This window comes from Schistocerca serialis, chromosome 6, assembly GCF_023864345.2.
Source record: "Schistocerca serialis cubense isolate TAMUIC-IGC-003099 chromosome 6, iqSchSeri2.2, whole genome shotgun sequence".
NCBI classification, from domain to species: Eukaryota; Metazoa; Arthropoda; class Insecta; order Orthoptera; family Acrididae; genus Schistocerca; species Schistocerca serialis.
The window spans coordinates 102,088,988-102,116,281 of NC_064643.1; the positions used below are offsets into that span (position 1 = coordinate 102,088,988).

Sequence of the window (27,294 nt, forward strand, 5' to 3'; positions counted from 1 at the left end):
AACCAATGGCACCCCATACCTTCACGCCGGGTGATACGCCAGTATGGCGATGACGAATACACGCTTCCAATGTGCGTTCACCGCGATGTCGCCAATCACGGATGCGACCATCATGGTGCTGTAAACAGAACCTGGATTAATCCGAAAAAATGACGTTTTGCCATTCTTGCACCCAGGTTCATCGTTGAGTACACCCTCTTGAACCCACCTATTCCATATTCTGCTAACAGTCATTGGATCTCGACCAACGCGAACAGCAATGTCGCGATACGATAAACCGCAATCGCGATAGGCTACAATCCGTCCTTTATCAAAGTCGGAAATGTGATGGTACGCATTTATCCTCGTTACACTAGGCATCACAACAACGTTTCACCAGGCAACGCCGCTCAACTGCTGTTTGTATATGAGAAATCGGTTGGAAGCTTTCCTCATGTCAGCCACCGGCGCCAACCTTGTGTGAATGCTCTGAAAAGCTAATCATTTGCATATCACAGCATCTTCTTCCTGTCGGTTAAATTTCGCGTCTGTTGCACGTCATCTTCGTGGTATAGTAATTTTAATGGCCAGTAGTGTAACTTACACATATTGAATCTACACTACTCAACACAATTCTTCGAATCCCTGTAATTGTCTCTCATTGCGACTCACAAGTTTGAAATTTGGCGCGAAGGTGCCTACAACCTTACTGTGTTACGGTACAAAAGCGTGGCATCCTGCAACGTCACCATCGGGCTTGGCAACGCTTCAAACAGTAAGGTGTCAACACAACAAAAGAAAGAGCCACATATCAGAAGCTCTTATGAGCTGTAAGGTGGGTTAATGACGTCGCATTGGGACCAAATTTCAGAACAATTCAGCCCGCACCGTGGACGTGTCACAGCCCCTGTTACGCACATTTCTCCCACTCTTTTGGCGTATCTGCGATGGGGTTCAGAACTGCGACGCCCAGCTCTGAAATCTCGCGGTTTTCTTTTGAGTGGCCGAGGAAAACAATGCAGACACACGGCCGCTCAGAATAGACACTAAAAGGCCATAGCGGTGGCGTAAAGTGCGTCAGTCAAACAACCCCTTCCCATGGAGCGCTGATTCCCGCACATTTCGATGTCGAAAACGACATTTCGCAGTGCGATGAGCAACGGAAAAATGTTCTTGACAAACTTTGACACTGCTGACAGCCTCGGACGTTTCAACCCTTCTCCAACGACATTGTGGGGCTACGTCTACATTGTACATTATTGCACCCCTTTGTGGAGTGCAGCGCGACCGCAATTTTTGATCTCGTGCACAGTTTGAAACTATTAGGGACCATTTTAAAGCATTCATCGAAATTTGAACGCGATCCGAAGCAGCAAAGGGTACCTATGCTTCTTCATCCCTCCTGTTTTCCGCCCTGCTATAGCGTGATCACGCGGAGTGCAACTTTAATATATCCACGGATAAAACTGCAAAGGATCCCTCAAAGATCCCCAGGTCGCCAACGCCGTCGGTACTACCGACGCAACTTTACTGAGCCCGTTACAGATATACTTTCGGAAATTTCGACACCAAATCAGCCTGACACCTCATGAGTGTGGTTTCCCTTCCTGAAAAGTGTGTGAATATAAAGGCCAAAACAATGCTTGAAGTGAATACTGGTACAAAATGCTGTGGTCTACGGACAAAAATACACACATCAAAAAAAAGTTTTCCATCACCCCGATTCCCACAACTCCTGAAGACAGACGTTGACTGTGGATGTTGCATCACAGACACGGTCCCTTTGACTGCTCATAGATGTCACTAAACCCGCCCAAAAATGTAAACAACCATGCATGAGCAGCGCCTATTACACGGAGGGGGGCCGGCCGCGGTGGTCTCGCGGTTCTAGGCGCTCAGTCCGGAACCGCGCGACTGCTACGGTCGCATGTTCGAATCCTGCCTCGGACATGGATGTGTGTGATGTCCTTAGGTTAGTTAGGTTTAAGTAGTTCTAAGTTCTAGGGGACTGATGACCACAGATGTTAAGTCCCATAGTGCTCAGAGCCTTTCAACCATTTGAACACGGAGGGGGTCCGACAGACGATCAGTTCCAGTCATTCCACCAGGAAGGAGGTACACGACTCGTCTGCAGTTCAACCATGCCTAGACGTTCAATACCGCCCTTCGATCGCGTCGGCATTGTTACTTTGTGCCAGGCAGGGCTCTCAACAAAGGAAGTGCCCAAGCGTCTCAGAGTTTACCAAAGCGATGTTGTTCGGACATGGAGGAGATACAGAGAGAGGGGAACTGTCGATGACATGCCTCGCTCTTGCCATCCAAGGGCTACTACTGCAGTGGATGACCGCTACCTACGCATTATTGCTCGGAGGAACTCTGTCAGCAACGTCACCAAGTTGAATAATGCTTTTCGTGCAGCCACAGGACGTCGTGTTACGACTCAAACTGTGCGCAATAGGCTCCATGACGCGCAACTTTACTCCCGGCTTCCACGGCGAGCTCCATCTTTCCAGCCACGACACCAGGCAGCGCCGTACAGATGGGCCCAAGAACATGCCGAATGGACCGCTCACGATTCGCATCATGTTCTCTTCACCGATGAGTGTCGCATATACCTTCAACCAGACAGTCGTCGGAGACGTGTTTGGAGGCAACCCGGTCAGGCTGAACGCATTAGACACACTGTCCAGTAAGTGCACCAAGGTGGAGGTTCCCTGCTGTTTTGGGGTGGCATTATGTGGGGCCGACGTATGTCGCTGGTGGTCATGGAAGGCGCCGTAACGGCTGTACTATACGTGAATGTCATCCTCCGACCGATAGTGCAACCATATCGGCAGCATATTGGCGAGGCATTCGTCTTCATGGACGACAATTCGTGACCCCATCGTGCACATCTCACATTTTGTGAATGACTTCCTTCATGATAACGACATCGTTCGACTAGAGTGGCCAGCATGTTCTCCAGAACTGAACCCTATCGAACATGCCTGGGATGGATTGAAAAGGGCTGTTTATGGACAACGTGACCAACCAACCACTCTGAAGTGTCAACGCCGAATCGCCGTTGAGGAGTGGGACAATCTGGACCAACAGTGGCTTGATGAACTCGTGGATAATATGCCACAACGGATACAAGCCAGCATCAACGCAACAGGATGTGCTTCTGGTTATTTGCGGTGCCGGTGTGTACAGCAATCTGGACCACCACCTCTGAAGGTCTCGCTGTATGGCGGTACAACATACAATGTGTGGTTTTCATGTGCAATAAAAAGGGCAGTAATGATGTGCATGTTGATCCCTATTCTGATTTTCTGTACAGGTTCCGGAGCTCTCGGAACCGAGGTGATGCAAAACTTTTTTTGATGTGTGTATATAGATTGGTGAATGTGATATACAGGAAAAAGCGGGAGGGCAAAGGGAAGGAAGAAGGCAATATGATGTGGGGATTGGGAAAGAGTTACACAATTTGCAACAAGCGTATTATCTTACAGTGAGAACATTATTAACTGGCTGCTGCTAGTTTAGGAAAGGTGAACAATAGAACTCTGCTTCGTCATCAACGAATAAGTTGTGACTGTTGTTTATTCTGTGACTGTTGTTTATTGATAGCCAGAATTTCCAGTAACGTCAATTTTCTGCCTTTATTTGTTCTTTGGAAACAACAAATTCAATATCACATGAATGGCGTTCAGAGTATGCTCAATAAAGATGGAATAATTCTTTTTTGTCTCTAAGTTCCTTGATGTTCATTCTGTCTATTAGTTATAGCTCTACTTGATTGGCTTACACACAATTGCGGGAAATCATAAGAATTCCTCTCTGCCCTAAAGGTGGAATTAAAAAGAATTTAGATAGCTGGTGTGTATTGTCAGTTAATGTAGGACTCTAAAAATTACTGCGTGCAAAATCTTTAACTATTTTTAGTTTCTTTTTTAAAATCTGATGTTTGTGGAATGGGACAATCTGGACCAACAGTGGCTTGATGAACTCGTGGATAGTATGCCACAACGGATACAAGCCAGCATCAACGCAACAGGATGTGCTTCTGGTTATTTGCGGTGCCGGTGTGTACAGCAATCTGGACCACCACCTCTGAAGGTCTCGCTGTACAGACGTGTTTGGAGGCAACAGTTAACCTCGGAGCGGAGTCTTTATCTTTGTGTGTTACAGGATGCCGGGAACTGATGGTATGTTTGTGGAAGTTACTTCTCTTTATGTCTTAAAGAAATGCTATGTATACTAATATCAACGGTAAGATCTGAGAAGCTGAATGAGTACAATGTAAAATAAGGCTTATTTATATACACCGCCTTTGTGTGTATTTCAATAAGTTTAGGACAGTTTATCTGTTTGTGTATCGTTTAGAGACTTTAACTCATACTTATACAGTACAGTATTTATAGGTCAGTAAATCAATGGGTTTGGGGACTTATATGTTTAGAATCTAAAACATTCAGTACGTCATTACATAATACTTCTTGCTTTGTAATCACGTCAAATTGAAACTTTGCAGTTTGTGTTTTTCGTGTGGAAGAGCAATCATCATGTATCTTCGGAAACGAGTCTTTGTACAACTAGAAGCTTTCACTGATGTTATGTGAACTGACTGTTCAGTCGTATGTTGTCGGATGATGGCCTAGAAAGCTGAAAGATAATTCACAACAGAATACAAAATAAATATCATTGCAGAACAGTATCAAACAAAATTTTATAAAAAAACTTGCTTTTGGAGAACTCCCATTCTGAAGACGAATATTTAGTTATACAATGGGAGGATGGGTAATATAGTTGGTAAAGATGTTTTCTTTAGTATTAACTTTGTGTTTCATTTGAAACATTCGTTACTTTTACGAAGCCAATTTGATTTGCTAATGAGTAATTAATTGACATAGTACTCATTTAGAGACACAGTTAACCAACGAAGGCCCAAGAACATTAAAAAAGATTGCAGGTTAATTTCCGGATTAGTCCTGGCCAATTCGTTCCGACGCAATTTACACTGTGTAAAGACTTCGTCAGCTTTTAGTTTGTGCTGCGAGGAAATGTATTCCAAGCAACAGATACAGCGATTTCACGAACGCCATACTGTCCATAATTTCCAGCGTCCTTCCTGACAAATCTAATATGTGTAGACAGTGACTTCACTGGAGTCAGTGCAAATCTTCTGAGTAATAATCAGTAGCCGATGTCAGGATCATGAGATGCAAATTTCCCAAATCAGGAACGTTTATCAAAATTATTTAGTAAGCTACGGTTTGTTTAACTACAGGACCGATGCTGAAAGAAAATCTGTCACCAAAGAAGCCGTCACAGCAGATGTCTGAAAATAAATAGTAAAAAAATTAAACAGTATAAGACTTACAGATACTATCCCGTTACGAGCATACTGTTTTGTATCTAAAGCAAAACGGAGCTGTCCGTTCGTATACTACTTTACTCAGTTTATCGTAATCGTTTTCTTTCATATTTGCCGGTAAGGTATTTTTCGAGGTCGGAGCTTACTCTTCCTTACTGGATGTCATGTGTTTTTTTTTTTTAAAGAAGAAGCAGTTACCGAATGCAATAGTTTCTCACGACATATCACAGTTCATAATAATATCATAACAGATTTAGTGCCAAGTGTCTGGTCGCATGCTGGTTGTACTACTTGTTTCTGCTTCGGAACATAGAGTTATTCAAAGTGAGTGTAAAAAATGTTTGTATTGAGGTAAAGTATTATGTGATTATATGTATGGAAAGATCTCAAGAAGTTTCTTGTGTGATGGTCACATATGTTCAGTGTGTGAATCAGTCACAAGCCATACATCTAGTCTGTAGTCGAATTCAGCCCAGGTACGCCCCCGTGGGTCCACTTCGATGTCAGTCACAGCTGGCCTGATACGTCTTCGTAACTCAGCGAGCTCGTGAGCAAGTGAAGGCGCGAAAACAGTGTATTTGATGTAACCCCACCAGTAAAAACCAAACGGTGTCAGGGTCGGCGAACGTGAAGGCCATTCCTGTAACTGAGTATCGCCAGCTGATGCACAACAGATCATCTACATGGTATTTGTTTCCGAGAAATCGTGAACGTTGCGGTAGAGCACCAAACTGTTGAAAAATATATCGCTTTTCTCCTACACTTGCGGCACGAGCCACGTCTAAAGCATGTCCACCTCAGAATGTCCACTGACCGTCACCTCCGCAGATAAGATGTGTCCATACTGTACGCTTTTTGCCTTGACAAAGCGCAAACACATTATGCTTTGGGGATCCACGGACAAGTTCGCCGACAATGTCGAGAGTCTCAGCTCCTCATATTCTCACGTTGAGTCGGTTTACTTCGTCGTTCAAGAGAAATGTAGATTCATCGCTGAAAATCAACCTGCCGGTGAAATACCCTTTTCCATTAACCACTGCATATCAATGCAAAACTGTTTCCTCAAGCATTTTGACGCAGTTTGTAATGACTTGGGGAAACTGAACACCATACAGTTTAATTTGCAGACGTTTTCGCTGCACTCTTCAACCAGCTGCTTATGGCGTTCCTAGTTCTGAACTGGCACGAGACATTCATTTGTTTGGACCTCTGAGGAAGGTTTTCTTGATCCTTTCAACCTCAGATGCTGATGGCTGTCCACAGCTTTCACCTGCACAAGGACATCCTCTCTGTTTAAAATTTTGAAGCCATTCGGGAATGGATTGTCTGGAAGGTGAAGAATTTTTATATGTGGTCCTGAATTTTCGATGCACAGCGGTTGCGGATTCTCTCTTGCAGCACTCCATCAAGCAAAATGTTTTCTCCGTTGTTCTGGCAGCCGTGTTGTTGGAGATCACTGAAAAAAGCAACTTCTTGAGGTGCCGTTCCCGTACATATAGTCATATAATACTTTACCTCAGTACAAACTTCTTTTATAGTCCAGATAATTTTGAATAATTCTGTACTATCTGATCGTTTCAGGTATATGTTTATATGAAGGTAAGTCAATTATTATCCGCAAAGTAGTTATAAAATTTTATTGTAATCAAATGGGAAACTTGCAAGAACATCATTTTTCGACATAGTCTCCTTGTGTTTTAATGCACTTGGTCCATCGTTGTACAAGCTTCCTGATGCCCTCATAAAAGAAGGTTCTCGGTTGAGCCGCGATCCAGGAACGCACCGCTTCTTTCACTGCTTCGTCCGAGGCAAATCGACGGCCCCTTAATGCCTGTTTGAGTAGACCAAACAAGTGATAGTCAGAAGGGGCAAGATCGGGACTATATGGAGGATGATCCAGTACTTGAAATTTGAGTTCAGAAACTCAAGCAGTGTGGGCAGCAGTATGTGGACGGGAATTGTCGTGCAACAACACACCTTTTGACAGCAATCCTCGGCGTTTGCTTCAAATCGCAGGTCTTAGCCTGGCAGTAAGCATCTCTCTGTAACTTACACTGTTTATTGTTGTGCCCCTTTCCCCATAATGTTACAGTACTGGACCTTGTGAGTCCCAAAAAACCGTAAACATCAGTTTTCCTGCTAATGGTTGGGACTTGAACTTATTTTTCACTGCGAATTTGGATGTTTCCATTCCATACTCTGCCGTTTGGTCTCCGTCCCGTAATGATGGATCCATGTTTCGTCACCAGTAATGATCCTGTCTAAGAAGTTGTCCCTTTCGTTACCATAGCGATCCAAATGTTTTTTGCAGATGTCCAAGCTCGTTTGTTCATGCAACTGTGTGAGTTGTTTTCGGACTCATCTTGCGCAGACTTTATGAAACCCAAGTCTCTTGTGGATGATTTCATAGGCAGAACTGTGACTAATTTGCAGACGCTGTGCCACTTCGTCAATAGTTAATCGTATGCCCAAGAGAATCATTTCACGTGAACGCTCAGTGGTTTCTTCATTTGTGTCGTAAACAGTCGTCCGGTTACTTCATAGTGCGTAACACTTGTGCGATCATTTTGGAATTTTTCAATCCACTCCTAGACACTCCGTTGTGGCAAAATACTGTTCCCGTATGTACCGAAAGTCTTCGGTGAATTACGGCCCCTGATACGCCTTCCGACCACAAAAAAACGGATCACTAAACGTTGCTCTTCTTTGCTGCAAATAGACAGCGGGGCAGCCATGATTAACAGCACGGCAGCGATAACGAAACTAACCTAGCAGCTCGAAAATTGCAAAGATATAACAACAAATAAACAAAGAATGCGTCATCAACGTCACTCTACAGTACTACCAAAGTAAACATAGATGTAAGTAAATTGCGGATAGTAGTTGACTTACCCTCGTACATTAATGAAGTGAATAACTTGTAGATCGACGTCTGTGGCCTTCAAAATTCGATGAAAACTAGCATCGAGATTTTGAAAATAAAAAGCTGAACTCACTGTTTCCACTTCTCTTGGTGTTTCTTCGCTTCGTTACGCGAAGCGCTGTTGGTTTCTCCTCTCGCGCCTTGCGGCAGGCAACACGGCAAACCTCTGAGCGACGCAGCGGGCCTTCTTAGGAACCTCAGGCCGCTGGTTTGGTGTAGTTCGGAGAAATGCATGTTCTGTAAATAATCCCTATCGATAAATATTTCAAAAATGTATGTATGCATGTATGTTCAACATTTACTCATAAACCTTTGGATCGATTGCAACCAAAGTTAGTACACAAATCACTTGCTACATGGACGGAAGCGCTGTTAAGGGTTAGAATCATCTATCTTTCAAAGAAGAGGGGGGTGGGGTGGAAAATGAACGTAGCGCTCCGCATGCAAATAACTGGACTATAGTCATCCATTACTTGAGAATGAGAACACTTAGCGGGTAGCAACTTCACATACATCTTCAAACCTTTACGAAAATTTATCTCGTTCACACCCCCCACAAAATGACGAAAGGTAAAATGTTTGTTGCTAACGACATTTTCAAATTTCATGCAGTAATATTGCACATCAGGTACTAAGTTTTCATTTATTACTTACTTATTAGTATTGACTCTATTCGTAGCACGTTTTACAGACGGTATTCACATATAGCACTGTAAGTGAAAAATTATATCATTGTACTACACATAGTTAAGGAAAAATGACGCCATAAACACAGAGATGCGTGAAAAACTAATGCGTCATTAGTGAAGTTTTATTTTATTGATTCTTTGCCACTAACTCTATTCGCAAAACTATTGTAGGCAGTATTCAGACACACACCGCTGAATGTGCTTGCAAAATTATATCATTGTACTGGACATAGTTCAGGAACATTAACTCATAAACATTCAGATCCTTGAAAGCGAAACTGTCGTGCGAAATTCGCTGGAGATACAGGTGGAATAAGTGTACAAATATGTGTGAAATATGATAATATATGTGAAATACATGTGACGTGTGCGTTCACGGGCGAGTCCGCGCATGAAAAGCTGATGCTAAGCCCGTGGATAGATTACAACCAATTTTGATACATACAGTACTTATTATTTGGAAAGAAACACTGTGGTTGTAAGAAGCACCAACTTCCTATTGGGGTGAGGGTAATGAAGAGGAGAGACAAGCAGGAAGGAGGAGATGGACAAACAGCGAGAGAGAAGGAGGATGTGGACACAAATAAAGGGGAGGAGGAGATAGAGACAGGGGGACGGGAAATGTACGGAGAAAGGGGAAAAGAGCAGATCGACAGGGACAAGGGGAAGGAGGAGATAGAGAAACGAAAGAGAAGATGGACAGAGAGAGGGCAGGAGAAGGTGGCTAGTGAGAGACCAGCGTAAGAGATCGAGAGAGAAAGAGGTTAGGTGAGAGGGAGATGTAGGGGGTGAGGAGGAAAAAGATGGGGAAGTAGGAGATGGGTTTTAGAGGGGTGAGGAGGAGATGGACAGAGAGGGGGGCAAGGGGAAATTGGAATAATAGTATTTGGAACTAAGACATACCCGGGCAACGCTGGGTACTCAACTAGTTAAACACAGAGTTTGTTGCAGACGAGGGTTCACCTCCGAAACTGTTCATATGATCAACATAGAAATATAGTGGGTGAACATTAATAAAACAAAAAACTGCAAGGACGAACTAGGAACTAGAAATGGAGGGAAATAAGGTCCTGTGAACGTGTCCGGAAATGGATCGTTGGCGCGGTGGATGGTGCTGACGAATGATCCCCTGACCACGTGCAGTGTGTTCCTTTATTGTAGGCTGTGTGTTATGACACAGCATGCTGTAAGCGGCAGAATCGTCCGGTATTCGTGTCGGGAACAAGCCGAGATGTTGTTTGTGTGCGGCCGAGCAGATGGGAACGGCTGTACCAAAACAAGTACCCTCACAGACAAAAACTACAAACTATCGAGCCCTTTTCGAGCGTTTGTGTAATCATGGGTTCTTTCAGGGAAGCGGCTTGAAATGTTGTGGGACGTCGATGGCGTCTGTGAGAGTACTTGTTTTGGCACAGCCGGTGCTGCCTCTCGACCGTTTCCATCTGCTTGGCCACGCATGAACACCATCTCGGCTTGTTCCGACATGAATACCAGACCATTCTCCTGCTTACAGTACGCTGCGTCAATCATAAAGCCTGCAACACACAACACGTGACTTTCATTGTCAACATCATTACCGCGGCATTTTTATAGGACCTTTCTTCTTCCATTTTCAGTCAGGAACCCCTTCTTGCAGTTATAGATTTTAAACTACCGGCCATTAAAATTGCTACACCACGAAGATGACGTGCTACAGATGCGAAAATTAACCGACAGGAAGAAGATGCTGTGATATGCAAATGATTAGCTTTTCAGAGCATTCACATTACGTTAGCGCCGGTGGCGACACCTACAATGTGTTGACATGAGGAAAGTCTCCAACCGATTTCTCATACACAAACAGCAGTTGACCGGCGAGGCCTGGTGAAACGTTGTTGTGATGCCTCGTGTATGGAGGATAAATGCGTACCATCACGTTTCCGACTTTGATAAAGGTCGGATTGTAGCCTATCGCGATTGCGGTTTATCGTATCGCGACATTGCTGCTCGCGTTGGTCGAGATCCAATGACTGTTAGCAGAATATGGCATCGGTGGGTTCAGGAGGGTAATACGGAACGCCGTGCTGGATCCCAACGGCCACGTATCACTAGCAGTCGAGATGACAGGCATCTTATCCGCATGGCTGTAACGGATCGTGCAGCCACGTCTAGATCCCTGAGTCAAGAGATGGGGACGTTTGCAAGACAACAACCATCTGCACGAACAGTTCGACGACGTTTGCAGCAGCATGAACTATCAGCTCGGAGACAATGGCTGCGGTTACCCTTGACGCTGTACTCAACGACGAACTTGGGTGGACCAATGGCAAAACGTCATTTTTTCGGATTAATCCAGGTTCTGTTTACAGCATCACGATGGTCGCATCCGTGTTTGGCGACATCGCGGTGAACGCACATTGGAAGCGTGTATTCGTCATCGACATACTGGCGTATCACCCGGCGTGATAGTATGGGGTGCCATTGATTACACGTCTCGGTCACCTCTTGTTCGCATTGACAGCACTATGAACAGTGGACGTTACATTTCAGGTGTGTTACGACCCGTGGCTCTAGCCTTCATTCGATCCCATCGAAACCCTACATTTCAGCAGGATAATGCACGACCGCATGTTGCAGGTCCTGTACGGGCCCTTCTGGATACAGAAAATGTTCGACTGCTGCCCTGGCCAGCACATTCTCCAGATCTCTCACCAATTGAAAACGTCTGGTCAGTGGTGGGCGAGCAACTGGCTCGTCACAATACGCCAGTCACTACTCTTGATGAACTGTGGTATCGTGTTGAAGCTGCATGGGCAGCTGTACCTGTACACGCCATCCAAGCTCTGTTTGACTCAATGTCCAGGCGTATCAAGGCTGTTATTACGGCCACAGGATGTTGTTCTGGGTACTGATTTCTCAGGATCTATGCACCCAAATTGCGTGAAAATGTAATCACTTGTCAGTTCTAGTATAATATATTTGTCCAATGAATACCCGTTTATCATCTGAATTTCTTCTTGGTGTAGCAATTGTAATGGCCAGTAGTGCATTTTTGGCACAGCCAGTGCTGCCTCTCGACCGTTTCCATCTGCTTGTCTGCGCATAAACACCATCTCGGCTTGTTCCGATATGAATACCAGACCATTCTGCTACGTCAATCACAAAGCCTGCAACACACAAGGAACACACAATACGTGCTCAGAGGGACTTTCATTGTCAACGTCATCTACCGCGGCATGTTCATAGGACCTTTCTTCTTCCATTTTCAGTCAGGAGTCCATTCCTGCAGTTTTCGGTTTTATTAACGTTCACCTTATATGTAACCATTCTGCAGTGTAGCGACAGTTTCCCTTTCGTCAGTGTCGCATGAGTTCTTAAGCTTCCTCCGCTCTCCATTCGTTGGATGACGGTACAGTTTCCCTGTATGTTTCCTCTCTGTGCTTGCAGGGCCTGGAGACGCCCCACGCGCTGGCGGCGTGCCCCAACGGCAGCGCCCTCTACCTCAGCGAGCTGTCTCCGCCACGCGTCTGGAAGTTCGACCTGCGGCCGCTGCCGCACTTCTAGCCGGCATCTGTCCGCGTCCCCACCCCCGTCTCTGCCTTCCACCGCCCTCGACCCCTCAGCGGCCAGCTTAAAACTCCACCACTCTCGCAACTTCTCCTCACTCGATACGCCGGCTACAACCGGACGTGACCAACTGCAACGCACAAAATACCTGTACGTTTCGGGAAAAAACCGTCAACACTAACTCCTTTCCTAAGATTTCTTCCCTATTAATACACAAAAGTTTCGTAAAGTGGTGCTCATCCTCAGGGGAAAAAATTCGGGTTTCTTATATCGCGTATTGCTGACGAAATTATCTCTCGTTATCAGTCGAATAACACCGACAACTCGAAGCAAAATTTCACCACCTTTCCTACTATTCATCTTCGGAAGTGCTGCAAATTTCGCCTGCTCATGCCGGGTAGATAACTTCTCGAATTGTTGCTTCAAGCTGACGGTGTTATTTACTGGTGAACCAAAACTTCTTTTCCGTGATCTGCTAAGAATGCGTGCATTCTACTACGATGTAGTCGTTAGCGATTTGATGTTAGAATCCTGTATCTTCTTTTGATTACACAAATTTGGAAAAAAACACGCGTTGGATGTAACAGCAGCAAATAATTGCCATTTGAACGCGCAGTGCTTTCCTTTGAGAAGGAAACCACCCCAAAGTGAGCGAAAGCTTCTGTCGAAGTAATATCAAACTTGAGTAATCCTCCGAAATACGGACGGAAAATGACCTCGTTTTAGAGAACAAACTGAAAGTTTGTGTCAGTACCACTGGCTGTGACTTTCGACTGGGTGTCGCAGTCGCAAGACAAAACACACGATTTTATAATTTATCGATTCGACACCTCACCGCATACGGAATCATGTGTTACAGGGAGAACTAAGTACTGTTTTTAAGAGGTATGTTTTTGTCACGACATATATCTCCTGGAGCGTACACAACAACAACGTGAATGCAAAATTGGTGAATATCAACCAGGTTCCACACCACATGGATCTTGCCCAGAATAAATTTTAGTTATGAAACTAATTCTGAGGTTGCTAAAAAAATGTACACTAAGAAAGTAGTCTGTATCTTCGTAGATTTCAAAAATGATCCATTGGATTGTAAGTCTCTCCTCCAGATTCTGAAGTAACAAGGTTTGGAACCCAAAACCACGGCAGTTATTAGTGAAACACTAAAAAGCACAAAAATCTAAGGTGAAATACAGAGCAGAAATTTCGGAACATTATGAAGTTAAAACTGGAGTGAGACAGGGTCATGGGCTCTCCCCATTACTTTTCAACTATGTCTTAGAAACAGTTGTCCAAGAGCGGAGATAACTGAAAGCAGAGCTTAAAATTGACGAACCAATCAAATCATGAAGAACCAGTAGTAAGAAATAACTCAAAAACCAATACAAATTCTTAAAGAAACATCAGATAGAATAGGGGTCCAAACACTATTTGAAAAAACAAAAGATATATCTAGCGACTACCTGCAATCCAAAAATCTAAGTATCAAATATAAGAAAAAGAAGAGAATTTCTCTGTTCAAATACTTAGACGAAACTATCCAGGAAATCGGTCTGAGAAGGAGTGGCACTGAAATTCGTTGTCACAAAATGGAAACACCTTTCAGGCTTACAAAAGCAAAAAAAAAGAGCTTTTCAGAATACATCAAGCTGAGGCACTACAACACAGTCATCAAACCAGATTGTCTATATGGGGATGAAACACAGATTTTCAACACAAAGAGGGACACAAAAAAGAGAGGGCGAAAGGTAATCACGAAAATATTAGGATCCAATGACACCGAAGAAAGAACACATTTTACACAAGTTTTAGGTAGTATTAACAGTTCAAAATTGTACTAAATTGGGCATTTGTGATAAGGAAGTTAGTTGAGTTAACAATGGGCACAAGACAAAAGTAAAAGAGAACAAGAAAATTACCAAGAACTAACTTTACGAATGGATTGAAATAGAATTATGGCGTATCTGCAGTGCTTTTCAACTTAGCACCACGTAGTCTGATACAAAAAGTATACAAGGAGAGCAATAATGATGAAATTGTTTCAGAGATGTGCAATTGTAACAATAGATATAAACACCCTTAAAGAAATGTACGGAATGATGGAAGCAGAAGGAGCAAAACTTGATTTTACAGTAAACGAAAACAAGACCAAATAGACGGTAATGCCCATTTCTAAGGCAAGAAGAACACATGATCTGAAGGCCTCTGATGATTGTTTTAAATCTGCCAATTGCTTCCATTATTTAGGTGTCCTCTTAACCAGCGATAATAATATGAGACAATGTATTAGAGAAAGGATACAAAGAGACAGCCTGTTATGCAAACTTGCAGATACTCGAGAATTCCTTAACTTCAAAATCAACCAACTTAAGAATATACTATTCCTCTGTGCGACCAGATGTTATATATGGGTCAGAAATGTAGACGATGATAGAAGCAGATCTGAATAACCTACGGGCATGTGAAAGGAAAATTCTGCGAGAAATTTTTGGGCCCATGAGAGAGGCAGAGGGTTGGAGTATACCCTACAATCACGAAATACAAGATCTTATACAACAGAAAGATATAGTGAAAACTGATAAAACTCAGAGAATACCCTGTTTATGACATATGGAGAGCTAGATGGCTGGACAGTGTGTTGGCTGACGTCAGAAAGGTGGAAATTCGAGGATGGGAGAGAAAAGCAGAAAACCGAGCTGTATCGAGGAAGACTGTTGAGGAAGCCGTGACCCATCACAGGCTGTAGGGCCAAAGAAGAAGAAGAAGAAGAAGAAGAGGAAGAAGAAGAAGTAGAAGAAGAATTAGAAGAAGACGAAGAAGAAGAAGAATTAGAAGAAGACGAAGAAGAAGAAGAATTAGAAGAACAAGAGGAAGAAGAAGAAACACGCAAACTAAGAGTAAATAAAGACATTAAAAAATAAACCAACATTTATTCGAGTACGAAAAAAAAAAACCTAGGTTCTAGGGGCATCTTAAAGGACTGGAGAGAACGCTGTGAAACCCGCAGTAAAGCTAAAATTGAAATAATAAAATGGTTTGACATATTAAAAGAAGATCTGAAAGAAGCAGAAATAACGTAACTTGATATATTACACTGAAAACATTTTAGATAGAAAATTCACAACTCGGCAGTTGGTGTAGCAGAGAAACCGAAGAAGAGTGTAACAGTTTGGTCCGACGAGCGGAAAAGAGCCCATTCTGAGAGAATAAAAGCAATGTGGGCACAAGAAGTAGCTAAAACAAAACCTTGAAAATGCCTCTTGTGCATCGCGTGGTCTATCGAACGTGGATAATATACAGTCCCAAAATGGTAACATTGTGCGGGGAAAGAAAATTACAGAGATAATGACCCGAAAAGCGCCGGTCCCAAAACCAACTAGCGGTACTGCCGCGATTATAGCCAGCGATATAATTTTCGTGCAAGCCACATGGTTTCTGGAAAACCTGACTCAAGAGCCTCTGTGGATTGTGTTGTTGGTGAGCGGAGATCCATCGCAACCAATCCGGCACATCTCATGGCGGCAGAGGCCCACATTTGGATCCGGTCTGACAACAAAACATACAATAATTAATGTTAGTATACTAAACACGATTGTCGTGTCCATTAAAATAAATATGTCGCTACAAACACTATCCTCTTCTTCGACTTTCTAAAATTACGAAAGAAAATCGCAGATACGACCAGGAAATAGCAATTACAATTACAAAATCTGAACTTAATCGACAAAGATACGAAACAACTGAGTAACAGAAATTCATGAAGGCCTAAAATACTGCCTTACAAACAGAAATAATTCAGGATAGAACAAAAATCAGGGCAACAGATAAGAATCACAATTTTTCTAAGACATATCTTGCATGTGTGTGCGTGTGTGTGTGTGTGTGTGTGTGTGAGTGTGTGTGTGTGTGTGTGTGTGTGTGTGTGCGTGCGTGCGTTTGCATTTGCGTGCGCGTGAGCGTCAGCGTATAGAGATTGTATGCTGCTCTTAGAATCAACGCCAAAATATGCCACATGTCCTGCAACCAAAGAAGAAGATTTGAACATTAGATCGTACAACAGAAACAGTCAGCATATTTCTTCAGTACTCACTTGAATAGAAACACAGCTTTCTGAACAAGTTTGTGATTTGATCAAAGACTATTTTTATGAAATACTTTCCGTAACTGGTTTATTTCAATATGCCTCACGATTAAAACAGACACGGAATTCGACGGAATTAATGAGACGCACAAAATATTATCGTAAGTCGTTCTTCGCATGTCTGAGTTTACCGTATCCAGAATTTACACCTGTACGTGCAGCATGTGGAATTGGGACCTATCGAAGTCTGTCTCCATCTTCAACAGCGTTGTTAGATTTACAGCTCAGTGGCTCTTTTGACCACGCGAATTTGTTAGTGATAGCTGATGCGCTCTTAGTTTTATTTACAAGTGTACTGATGTCTATTTAACTACTTAACAATTGGATCTGAACCTAAGTTAAATTGAGATCGCCCACTATGAAACAGAACTCCCCATTGCGATAGATTCTGTGTAATACCATGCTTCTTGCTGGACCTTTCACGCGTCAATTGTCTTTCCTAGATACAATGACAACGCAGTTTTCTTTAATGTGTAAGATCAACATCACGTTATTGTTGAGTTTCGTAATTAGTTGCACTGCCGTGTCTTATCTTTGGGGTAACTTTTCTGTTTGCACGTAGTTCGTTCTGCAGACGTTTTATGGAAGAGGAGAGAGGTCCCAACCGTCGCCTTTCAACTGCAGTTACATGAAGTGCTATTTGTATATTTTCTTACTTGGAAAAACTGTTTTATATCCTTTGGGCCATTATTTCTTCAATTAGTCTGAAACCGTTCTCCAGTTCTTATTGTAATGTGCTAGTAATTTTATCTCTGCCAACCATTTAAATTCATCATCATCTTTAACCTCTTCTGTTAATCTATTCTTTTTCGTCTCAATGCAGTTATTTGTCTTTGCTGGTTTCTGTATTCCAAAATTAACAAAGGCGGATATCTGATCACATGTCGGTTTGTACGCTCAACCCATTACGAAGGATTTCACGCTCATTTATCTAATCGACGACTCAGCTTACTACATAAATATGACAGAATTTTCCTAACTACGCGAAAATAGCAAACATCTCATTTTACGCAGATAAGAGAATTGCGTTTTCTAGCTACTATATTTCCAAAAGAAGAAAAGTAAACGAAAAAGGCATGAAATTGTAAACATTTTGGAGATATTTACATTCAGAAACGACGAAAATTCGAAAATCTGTATATGATAACTAGGTCGTAGAAACAATATAGGCTCCCGAACAAATAGCGAGAGTGGTAATGGTGCTTTAAACTTATATACAGTCTGGCACAAACTGTAAATTGTATCTACATGTTCATGTTTCAAACGATTTTTCACATAGGAACGACATCAAAAATTGCAATGAAAACGAATGACAGAGTAATAAAAATTACTGTTTCGATTAAATCATAGGATCTTCACGTCAAATCAAATATTAATATATAGGCTTCCTCTCACAGGTTGTTTTCCCACCTACTTAGAAGTTACTGAATTTAAATGAGGTGTGTTTGTGGAAAGTTTGGCATGTTTCTCCACTTCTTTGTTTCTGGAAGTTACAACGGTACAGATATGAGAGCACAACTTCGATCGCCAGTGTTGGTTTTATGTTTTCGAAGCAATCACTGCCTTTCGAGCTGACCATAAGTAATGTCCACGGCGGGTTAGCCTATGCCGTCTGTAGAATACCGATCACCTTCCAACAATTAGATAGAAACGCAAATGGGAAGGAGAACTGCTACTAGCATTGTCGGGTCCAACACAAAATCTAATTCATTGTTGTGACAGAACGCAATTACTACTTTCGACATGAACAACAACGTTCGCTCATAATCAACTTCACTGCGCAACAGCTAACAACGCAAGAATTCTCTGTATCTTCTCTCGTGTCACAAGAAGTGATCGTTAAGCAGTTTCTTAGTCGAGATGGTACACTTTAAGCTGGCCACATTCCTAATACGTGACGTCTTCCTACTTTTCGTAGACTGCATGTGTTTGTCACTACCTGTTTCCCGACAGTCCAGGAGATGCCACATGTTCATGATTACACAATTTTATCAGAGTAGCACATGATCCAAGAATTCTCTCTAGAGAAAGAGAGCTGTTGTTACTAATTAGAACACATCCTACCTATTTTGTGTGTCCTATGTAGTAGTCGATGAAACAGAAGCAACTGCACAAAACCTGAGCACAGGAGGAAAACACTGAAGTATATATTGTCCTATTATAGCTCAGAAAATAGTGGGTTGCACGATAAAATCACCTTAATTCTTGACAACGTAGAATTTTATTTTTACAGAGGACGCTAGGAGGGAAATGCATATGCATAAGTCAAAGGTAAGGAAGAAAAGTCTTTCAGATTCGAGGCCTTTCGGTGAACTTTTATGTTGCATCGTCAGGTCGCGACTTAATAAAACAAATGGGGAATATACGAGCGGTACGACTGTATATTTTCAGAACAGTGAACAGTCAGATGTAACAACAAAATGTTATTACTACTTAAAATAAAACTTTCACACTGTCTCATGAAGACTAGCTTTTGCTGATATACAAATGAACTTTCCTTTATGTTATATCTGTCCACTGGTTTTGTACGTATCTTTACAGACGCCTAGTGTTGATACTGATGGTTCTAACTATTAATAAACTCGGTTTATATTCTTCTATTTTAATGACAATTGACTTTTGCAAAAGAACTATTTTTAAGAACTATTGACTTCTTATTACACGTTCCTGTCAGTTTTGATGGTTTTGATTTCATGTTACATTCTGAAAATACGTGAAGGACGTAATTCCTAATGGCAGAGAGAAACCAGAAGGTATTAAGGCGTTTGTTACAAAAAACATTTAGTTTTTGAGAAATGAATTTATGTCTGATTTGGTGATCCAATTGGCTATAATTTATTGTATATTTATGTACCGATTTCTAGAAAATAAATTTATCGATTAAAGAACAATATTGAATATAAAATTCTAATTTTCTCAGTTGTATACGATGCCCATGTCCACGTTTCCTATAATCGCTGAATATCACTGGCATACGTAAAATCAGTAACGTCTGAAGGGATTCCAGAGATGACATAACAAACGAGGTGCTTTACAAATGATAATAAACTCTGAGATGTAAATGGAACTTTGGTACCTTAGGCATGGCTCATTGGTTTCCAAATCTTCCAGGTAACTCTTTGTCTCTAACACCTATATGCGCTCCATTTTCATACGTCTTTCTTGGTTTATAAGAATAATTGATTTTAGTGAACTTTGAAAGTGCCGTATTCTATGTAAAAACGTGTACCACATTTACATGACAAAACTAAGTTAAGAAGTGAGGAAACTACAGTGATGAAGCGATACAGTTATAGAACGTCATCTTCATTACTATGCAAAACAAACTTTACATTTCGTGTTTAGTATCAGTGATAGTTATACAGATGTCACCGCCCTCTCTCACTCTCTCTCTTTCTTTCTCTTCTTTATCTCTCTCTCTCTCTCTCTCTCTCTCTCTCTCTCTCTCTTCTGTCTCTGTGGTGTCACAGTCAACATTTTGAAATCAAAGCTGGAATAAGGGCAAAGAAAAAGCACCAGACCCGAGTATACGTATCTCTAACTATATTTTAGGTGGAGCTTCACATGGCATTTTCAGTGCCTGATGTGAAGCAATAGCGATATAAGTTGGATTAGATTAAAAGAAAGCACGCTTATCACATCAGAAATGTTTTCGTAAACAATCCGGCACAAAATTACTACTAATCTAGAGAGAAATGACAAGCACGTTACAAATGACAATATTTCAAAAGAAGACTACGAGAGTTACTTTCAGGCGAAGAGTGCAAATAGAGGAAATAATCCCATTGACAGCTCCATTTGGAGCTGACGTCGCCCACATAAAATGAGATGTCATATAGATCCATCGAAAAATGCTTCGTGGGAAGATGTAATTAATGCTGGATTACATGTTTGACATAACATAGGTTATTCTATACTTCCAGGGTCAGAGCTATAAAAGCGCTACAGACTGGTGAAGTGAGGATCTTGCGACATGAATCAATGTCCGGCAATGAATATTTCAGGTGAGAGAACGTCTTGAATGAGTAATGTGCTACGTTTCGTAACAAACATCTGTCATGTCGGTGTTGGTGAGACTACCTTGAAAAACAATACACAATCGTCTGTGATGCGTCCATGATGGCTTTTAGCACCGTTCAGAGTTCAGGACAGGTAGTCGTTCCATGAGCTTGGAGACACACATCTAATGTGTGCCGAAGCAGAATGTAGTTCACAGAGGGCCAAACGAAAATCCAGAGGAAAGTTTTGGAAAAGTCGTCATTCAAAAAAGAAAAAATTTACAAGAAACTGGGTCTTGCATCCTTGCCATTGGTTGACGAATATGTATCACTGGCAGAAACCGTGGACATCGTAATCTAGCGGCTCCGATACAAACGAACAGTAATAACTTTGTTCTTAGAAACATGGCACTCGATGAAAACTTCGTTACACATTACCAAATCAAAAACTACCCCGGGCTTCGGCAATACATTTACTTCATACCTACCTCTATATACTTATACAGTCTAAAACGACATAACTCGAAGAAATTATCCAAATGTGACGGAAGATGTGGCGTACATGGACACACAAACAAATTATTACAAGCTCGCCAGATCTGTCCGCGTCTGAGAATGTTTGGATCATTATGGGAAGGGACCTCCAATTAGCTTGGGATTTCACGATCTAAGGCTCCAGTTGGACAGAATTTGACACGATATCCGTCATGAGAAAATCCCACAACTCTGTTAATTGATTCCGAGCCGAATAACGGCTTCATTAAGGGCCAGTGGTGGACCACATGTTATTGACTTACTCAAAAAAAATGGTTCTGAGCACTATGGGACTTTACTTCTAAGGTCATCAGTACCCTAGAACTTAGAACTACTTAAACCTAACTAACCTAAGGACGTCACACACATCCACGCCCGAGGCAGGATTCGAACCTGCGACAGTAGCGGTCTCGCGGTTCCAGACTGTAGCGCCTAGAACCGCTCGGCCACCCCGGCCGGCTTGACTTACTCAATTTGTGACACTCTTCCTCTTGAATAAACCATTCTTTATTTTTGAAACTGCAGTCATTTGCTCGTCTGTACATGTACGTCACATCTTCCGTCCCATATGGATAATTTCTTCGTGGTTCATCGTGTTTTTATCTTTTTTTCTTTCTTTTCTTTCTTTTTAGACACACTCACACCCGTATGCTGTTTTGTTCGTATAACGAGTTGTCTTGCCGCTCGTGTGAGATTTCTGTCAAGTAGTTCCAAAGTTGCACGGATGCAGGGAAAGCATCATGAAAACTTAGTAAAGAACCTGAAATAGTCATAAAATAGAGCATTCTTCCCTCAAAATGAAAATAAATGCAAATTACAAAAAGTATGTTAATAAGAAAAGGAAAGAACACGACACAATATATATTTGCAATTATAGCTCATAAATTCTACAAAACAGATGGAAAGTTCTGATGTCTAGCGGCCTATATAACTGCACACAAGCAAAAATAAGAAGGTTGGGGTTTTAACAGTGGAAACTATTTATTCGTAGTTTATACAAAGTAGATGCTTGCTTCAGAGTTTTACTGCCCTTCAAAGCAGTCACGAACATTGTATATGATCCGTTGCTAGCAATGTGGAAGTCATGAGATGCACTTAGCAACGCCAGATGTATTAATAGTTCTACTGGAGCAGCCTATTGTGAGGTAAATCTCTGTAACAGTTCTGAAGCGAATGCCATGATATGCTTGCTTCGTCTTAGGAATCAAGTTGAAGCCACAAAGGCTTAAGTCCGGGGGGTGTGGTGGTCAGTGCAGCACTTCCCAGCGCTTTCGAGAGAACAAATCAGTCAGGACTAGCGCCATATGTGCCCGAGCACTGTCCTGCAACATGATGGGCGGGTCTATAAAGGCACATTTGCATGCCGTGCGTGAGTTTCCTCGGAAACGCGAAATCTTAATTAAATAATTAATCTCTGACAAATAAATAAAGACTATGGCACAGAACTGCAGCGCTATGCCGCTGATGAAACAAAATACAATTATGTCACTCTTATGTTTCATTAAGAAGGAGGAGGTCTTGTTGAATAGGCCGGAAGCACGTATATTTTATTAACTGGCACACCGCCATATTTGATGTTACATAAGAACACTGCGAGTTGCAATCTTACTAGGCACTCCATTCTGTAAAGAATTTATATTTATGAAAGTAAGTTGAATTATTTAACTGTAGGCTTATTCGTTGAATATATCTAACTAACTGTGTAAACTTTTTTATGTTTAGTAGACAGTCACCTCTGTACGACATATTGACATGGCTGGCAAATTATTCTAATATTGAGATTTAGATTTTGAGTCCGCACCTACCGCAGCAGTCTTTGGAAATGATTTAAATACGAAGTCCGATTATTTGAGTCTTATTTCATGGTCAACTACGAATAACATTGCACTTACGAATAAGCCATTGTCAAGCGTCTGATACCAAATAATTAAACGTCCACGTTCCAGATAAACAAATATTAATTACAACCAATCACTATAATACATAATTAATAATTAATATTTTATTTTATTTATTTTATATCGGCGACTGCGTGTCGGACTTGTTATTATGTCATTTGTTACATTGTTCTCTTTGTTTCATGTGAAAAACCAACTTTCTAGACCTGGACTTGAATATATGAAATACAACAAAAATCTGAAGATATTTTCCAATTCTAAAATTTTGCGGGAAGACGCAATGAATCTTCCAGCAAAATAAGGTAAGACGCAGCATCTGTGCATTGGCAGGCTTGACCAGACTCATAATTCAGTGTATTAGCTCTTCAGTAGATTCTGTAGTATTTCTTTCGCGCGTAGCAGTTTTCAGTGATAAATTTCATTCTCAGTGCTTTTCCTTAAACAATAATTTCTGCAACAATACCTATACACGAGTGTACAATATGGCCGACTTCTGTACGATACGTTGTAACATGGCCAGCAGCCATTAACAATAATCCCATATTCAGCTTACATTTTTAAATTAACAAACAGCCATTGTTGCTACGAGCGATTCATGTTCAACTGCATTTTATTTTAAAACCAGTGTCAAACTTTATTTTCTCGAAGCATATCTTACGTGTGGCATGGTCATAACTAGAAAACAATACGCAAAGATGGAACAGCAAAGACATACTATTCAGACGCAATCCGACTCGGACGAGAGACAAATGTTTGAAAATGACTTTACGACAGCAACCGGTAGTGACGATTCATCAAATATTGACGCAAGTGCTAACGGAAATTTTGACAATAGGCCGTCCACCACAAAAATTTCAAAGTCTCAGTCAGAGCCCGTGTTAATACATGACGTCACGTCTAATGTCGCGGCGGGGGCAGAGACCTTGCAAACAGTAAACATTGCCAACATGCTACAAATGCTAATGAAACAAAACGCAGAAAATATTGCAACCTTAAAGACACAAAATGAACAGTTAAAGACACAAAATGACGAAATTAAATCTGATCTCATAGCAATCAAGACAGGTAATGACACTTTATGTAAGCGTGTGGAACTTATAGACGCCACACTGACCAAACAGATGACTGAACTCAGTACGAAATTTTCCAAGCTTAATACGATACAAGAAAAGACTACAAATGACGTAGCACTTTTACAGACACAAGTAAAAAACCTTAATGTCACGTGTGAAGCTCTTACTGAACAAATTCAAACATATCCTTCAGTACACGACAACCTTGAAAAACGAAATGCTGACGTGCAGAATAAATTTGACGATGTTGAACAACACCTGACTGACATCTTACAATCTGATGCCACAGCTCATTTTCAAAATATTAATTAAGAATTTCATGATTGGGTAGAGAACAAAGACGAACATTTTGATAGATGCATACGTGAAAATTTACCAACAATTGTGCACGACTCCGTAGCGGAATACATCACTAATAACAAACAGCTGATTAGTGACGCAGTACAATCCGTCACTGCACCCATGAGACAATTCACCGATCAACCACAGCCTAAATGTAACGAAAATATCAGTCAAAATGTACAGTTCAGAAACCAATATACATACGAGTATGACGCACACATACCGCACACGACAAACACACAAGAACAAAACACACCACGACTACAACACATACCACGACGTGCAAACACAAACACAAGCTATTATCATAGTAAACCACAGCAACATTATCGTAATTACTCGCCGTCTGAACATTACAGTAATTACAGTGGAACAAACCCATATCATAATGCAAAGGAAGAAGAAAGCTTAATAAAACACAGGCAATTTCAGACTTTTATCCCAGAAAAACGAACCATTCATCCGGTGATTTTTCTTAAATCTTTTAGTAACGCATTTCCATGCATTTGGAGTGACCGGAAAAAGATTTCATATATTGTCGGTTACATCCAAGGCGATGCAGCTGTCTGGGCATACAGTTAAGCTGACGTATGTACCACGTACAGTGAGTTTGAGCGTGCCTTTCTGAACAAATTCTGGTCGAAATCCGTCCAGGAGCGACTCAGAAGACAAATTTTAGAACCTGAAACTTTTAACAGTAAAAATGGTAACTTACGCAGATATTTTGAAAAATACTTGAACATGGGACACTTTTTGGACGAACCAGTCGCAACACGTGATATACTCCGTGCGTTGAAGGCCAAATTGCCTTTCAACATTAAAGAAAAACTCTTACATATTCCGGATGACGATCCAGATTATTTTTTAACAGCTTTAGATTCGGTTGACATGTTACTAGAAGATCAGCGCTTCGCGCGGCAAAACAGCAACCACAATGTTTATATTAGTGGTACGCAAAAAACGCGGGCTTGCCAACTCAATTCTGGCGCGCCCACAGTTGGATACGCGGTACAGCAAAAACAGCAAACTCACATGCCGTCTCAATACGGAAATCAAAATCAACACGCGTATTCCAATACAAACAACAGTTACAACAGTAATAACACTTCATGCGGCAATCCATACAAAAGGCACCGCGGTAATAACAACAACAACAACGGATACAAATATAACAACAAAAACACAAACAGAAATAGAAATAATAATAACTACGAGCCAAGACAGCATCAAGGATGGACTCTTGGCGATCAATACTTTCATTCAAACACTGCTATACCACAGCAGCCACCAGGACAAAATTGGAGCATACCTTACGACCGACAGGTAAGTCATAATGCGCAACAGCAACAACAACCGCAAAAGTTTGGAGATCACAACAGGCAATATCCGAATGTGAATATAATAGAAGTGACACCTGATATACAACCTCAATCTGTGTCAGTACCTAATACAAATGCTAATCCAACAAACTAGAAACTGTCACTTCTATGCCCTGGGTCGTGGCTGAAGAATTCTTGGGGGGCGACTTCAATGTTAATCAGTTATTTGACACCACCATTGAACAAAAAAATATTGATATGCCTAATAATTCTAAACAAAAACTACCTGTTTTATTTATAAGATACAACCACAATGAGAATATATCAGATGAACTTTTGGAAGACAGTACACAATGTCGTTCAAACACAAATGAAATTGTTTTAGCATCTACTACTGGTGTAGTAGGTGGGATTCCAACTACTATTATCTTAGATACAGGTGCAGCTGTGAGCGTTTTGTCTTTTAATTTCTATAAAAAGATGTGTGAATTGGAGCCTGTGCCTGAGTTTCCCGCCTAAAACTGTAAAATAACTACTGCTCTAGGTAATAAGTCACGTAGGGTTAAGAAACAAGTTTTTGTAAACATTAAGATAGGTAATGGAACCGTACAATGGCCATTCCTGGTTGTACAAAACCTTGTGACAAATTGCATATTAGGATTAGATATTATGAGCGAGAAGGACTGCATTATAGACTTCTCCAAAGGTAAATGTATTTTAAATGATAAAGGCAGTGTAATTATTATTGATTTGGACAGGAGAGCTCTAAAGCATGACAAACACTGTACAGGGTACAAGGTTCAGTTAGTACATGACAAAGACATTCAAGACATGCAAACACACTCATCTGACACAGAGCTAATGGACTTGAAAACATTGCTTGATCATGGGATAAATGAAGCTACAGCTCTCAGTGTACATGAACGTATAAAACTACAGGAAGTGTTATCCAAATATGTACACGTTTTTACCAAACGATTAGGTGTTATCAACATGTATGTGTACAAGATTGAAGTTAAGCCTCACAAGATCTTCTACCACAAGACATATAACGTACCGTTATCTCAACGACCTGCTGTGTGGCAAGAACTAAAACAAATTACTACATAGATTATAAGTAGTATAGAAATTTTCATTTCAGCTGTACCAGTGACGCAGTTGAAGACAGAAGAACTTTTCTTTCAACGCCGCGGCACTACCAAGAAGACTGAATATTAAGGTAAAATTTATGATTACGTAGCAGTGAATGATATATTAATTTTTCACGGAACATTTGTGACTGTAGGCACCACTAACTTGGTATGACACCTGACGATCCGACAGACGTCATCTGTGAAGGGACCTTTTACTTCGAGAAATACATTAGACGCACATCTCTCAGCAAGAAAAGCATCTACCAGTAGCCAAGGCCACACAGACACTATACACACACGCACAAAACGCGAGGAATCTAAGTTTTCCGTCTCTTATTATTTAGAATATTTATTGAGTAGTGA

General features: G+C 41.3%; 1 protein-coding gene across 1 annotated transcript in view; it reads left to right on the plus strand.

Moving 5' to 3' along the window:
• Positions 1-19,539, plus strand: part of LOC126484662 (peptidyl-alpha-hydroxyglycine alpha-amidating lyase 2-like) — a 179,069-nt gene extending 159,530 nt beyond the window's left edge. Inside the window, exon 8 of the mRNA XM_050108254.1 lies at positions 12,374-19,539. Coding sequence (XP_049964211.1) covers positions 12,374-12,490 — 117 coding nt within the window. The 3' untranslated portion in view covers positions 12,491-19,539. The remainder of the gene's footprint in view (positions 1-12,373) is intronic.
• The last annotated feature ends 7,755 nt before the right edge of the window (positions 19,540-27,294 follow it).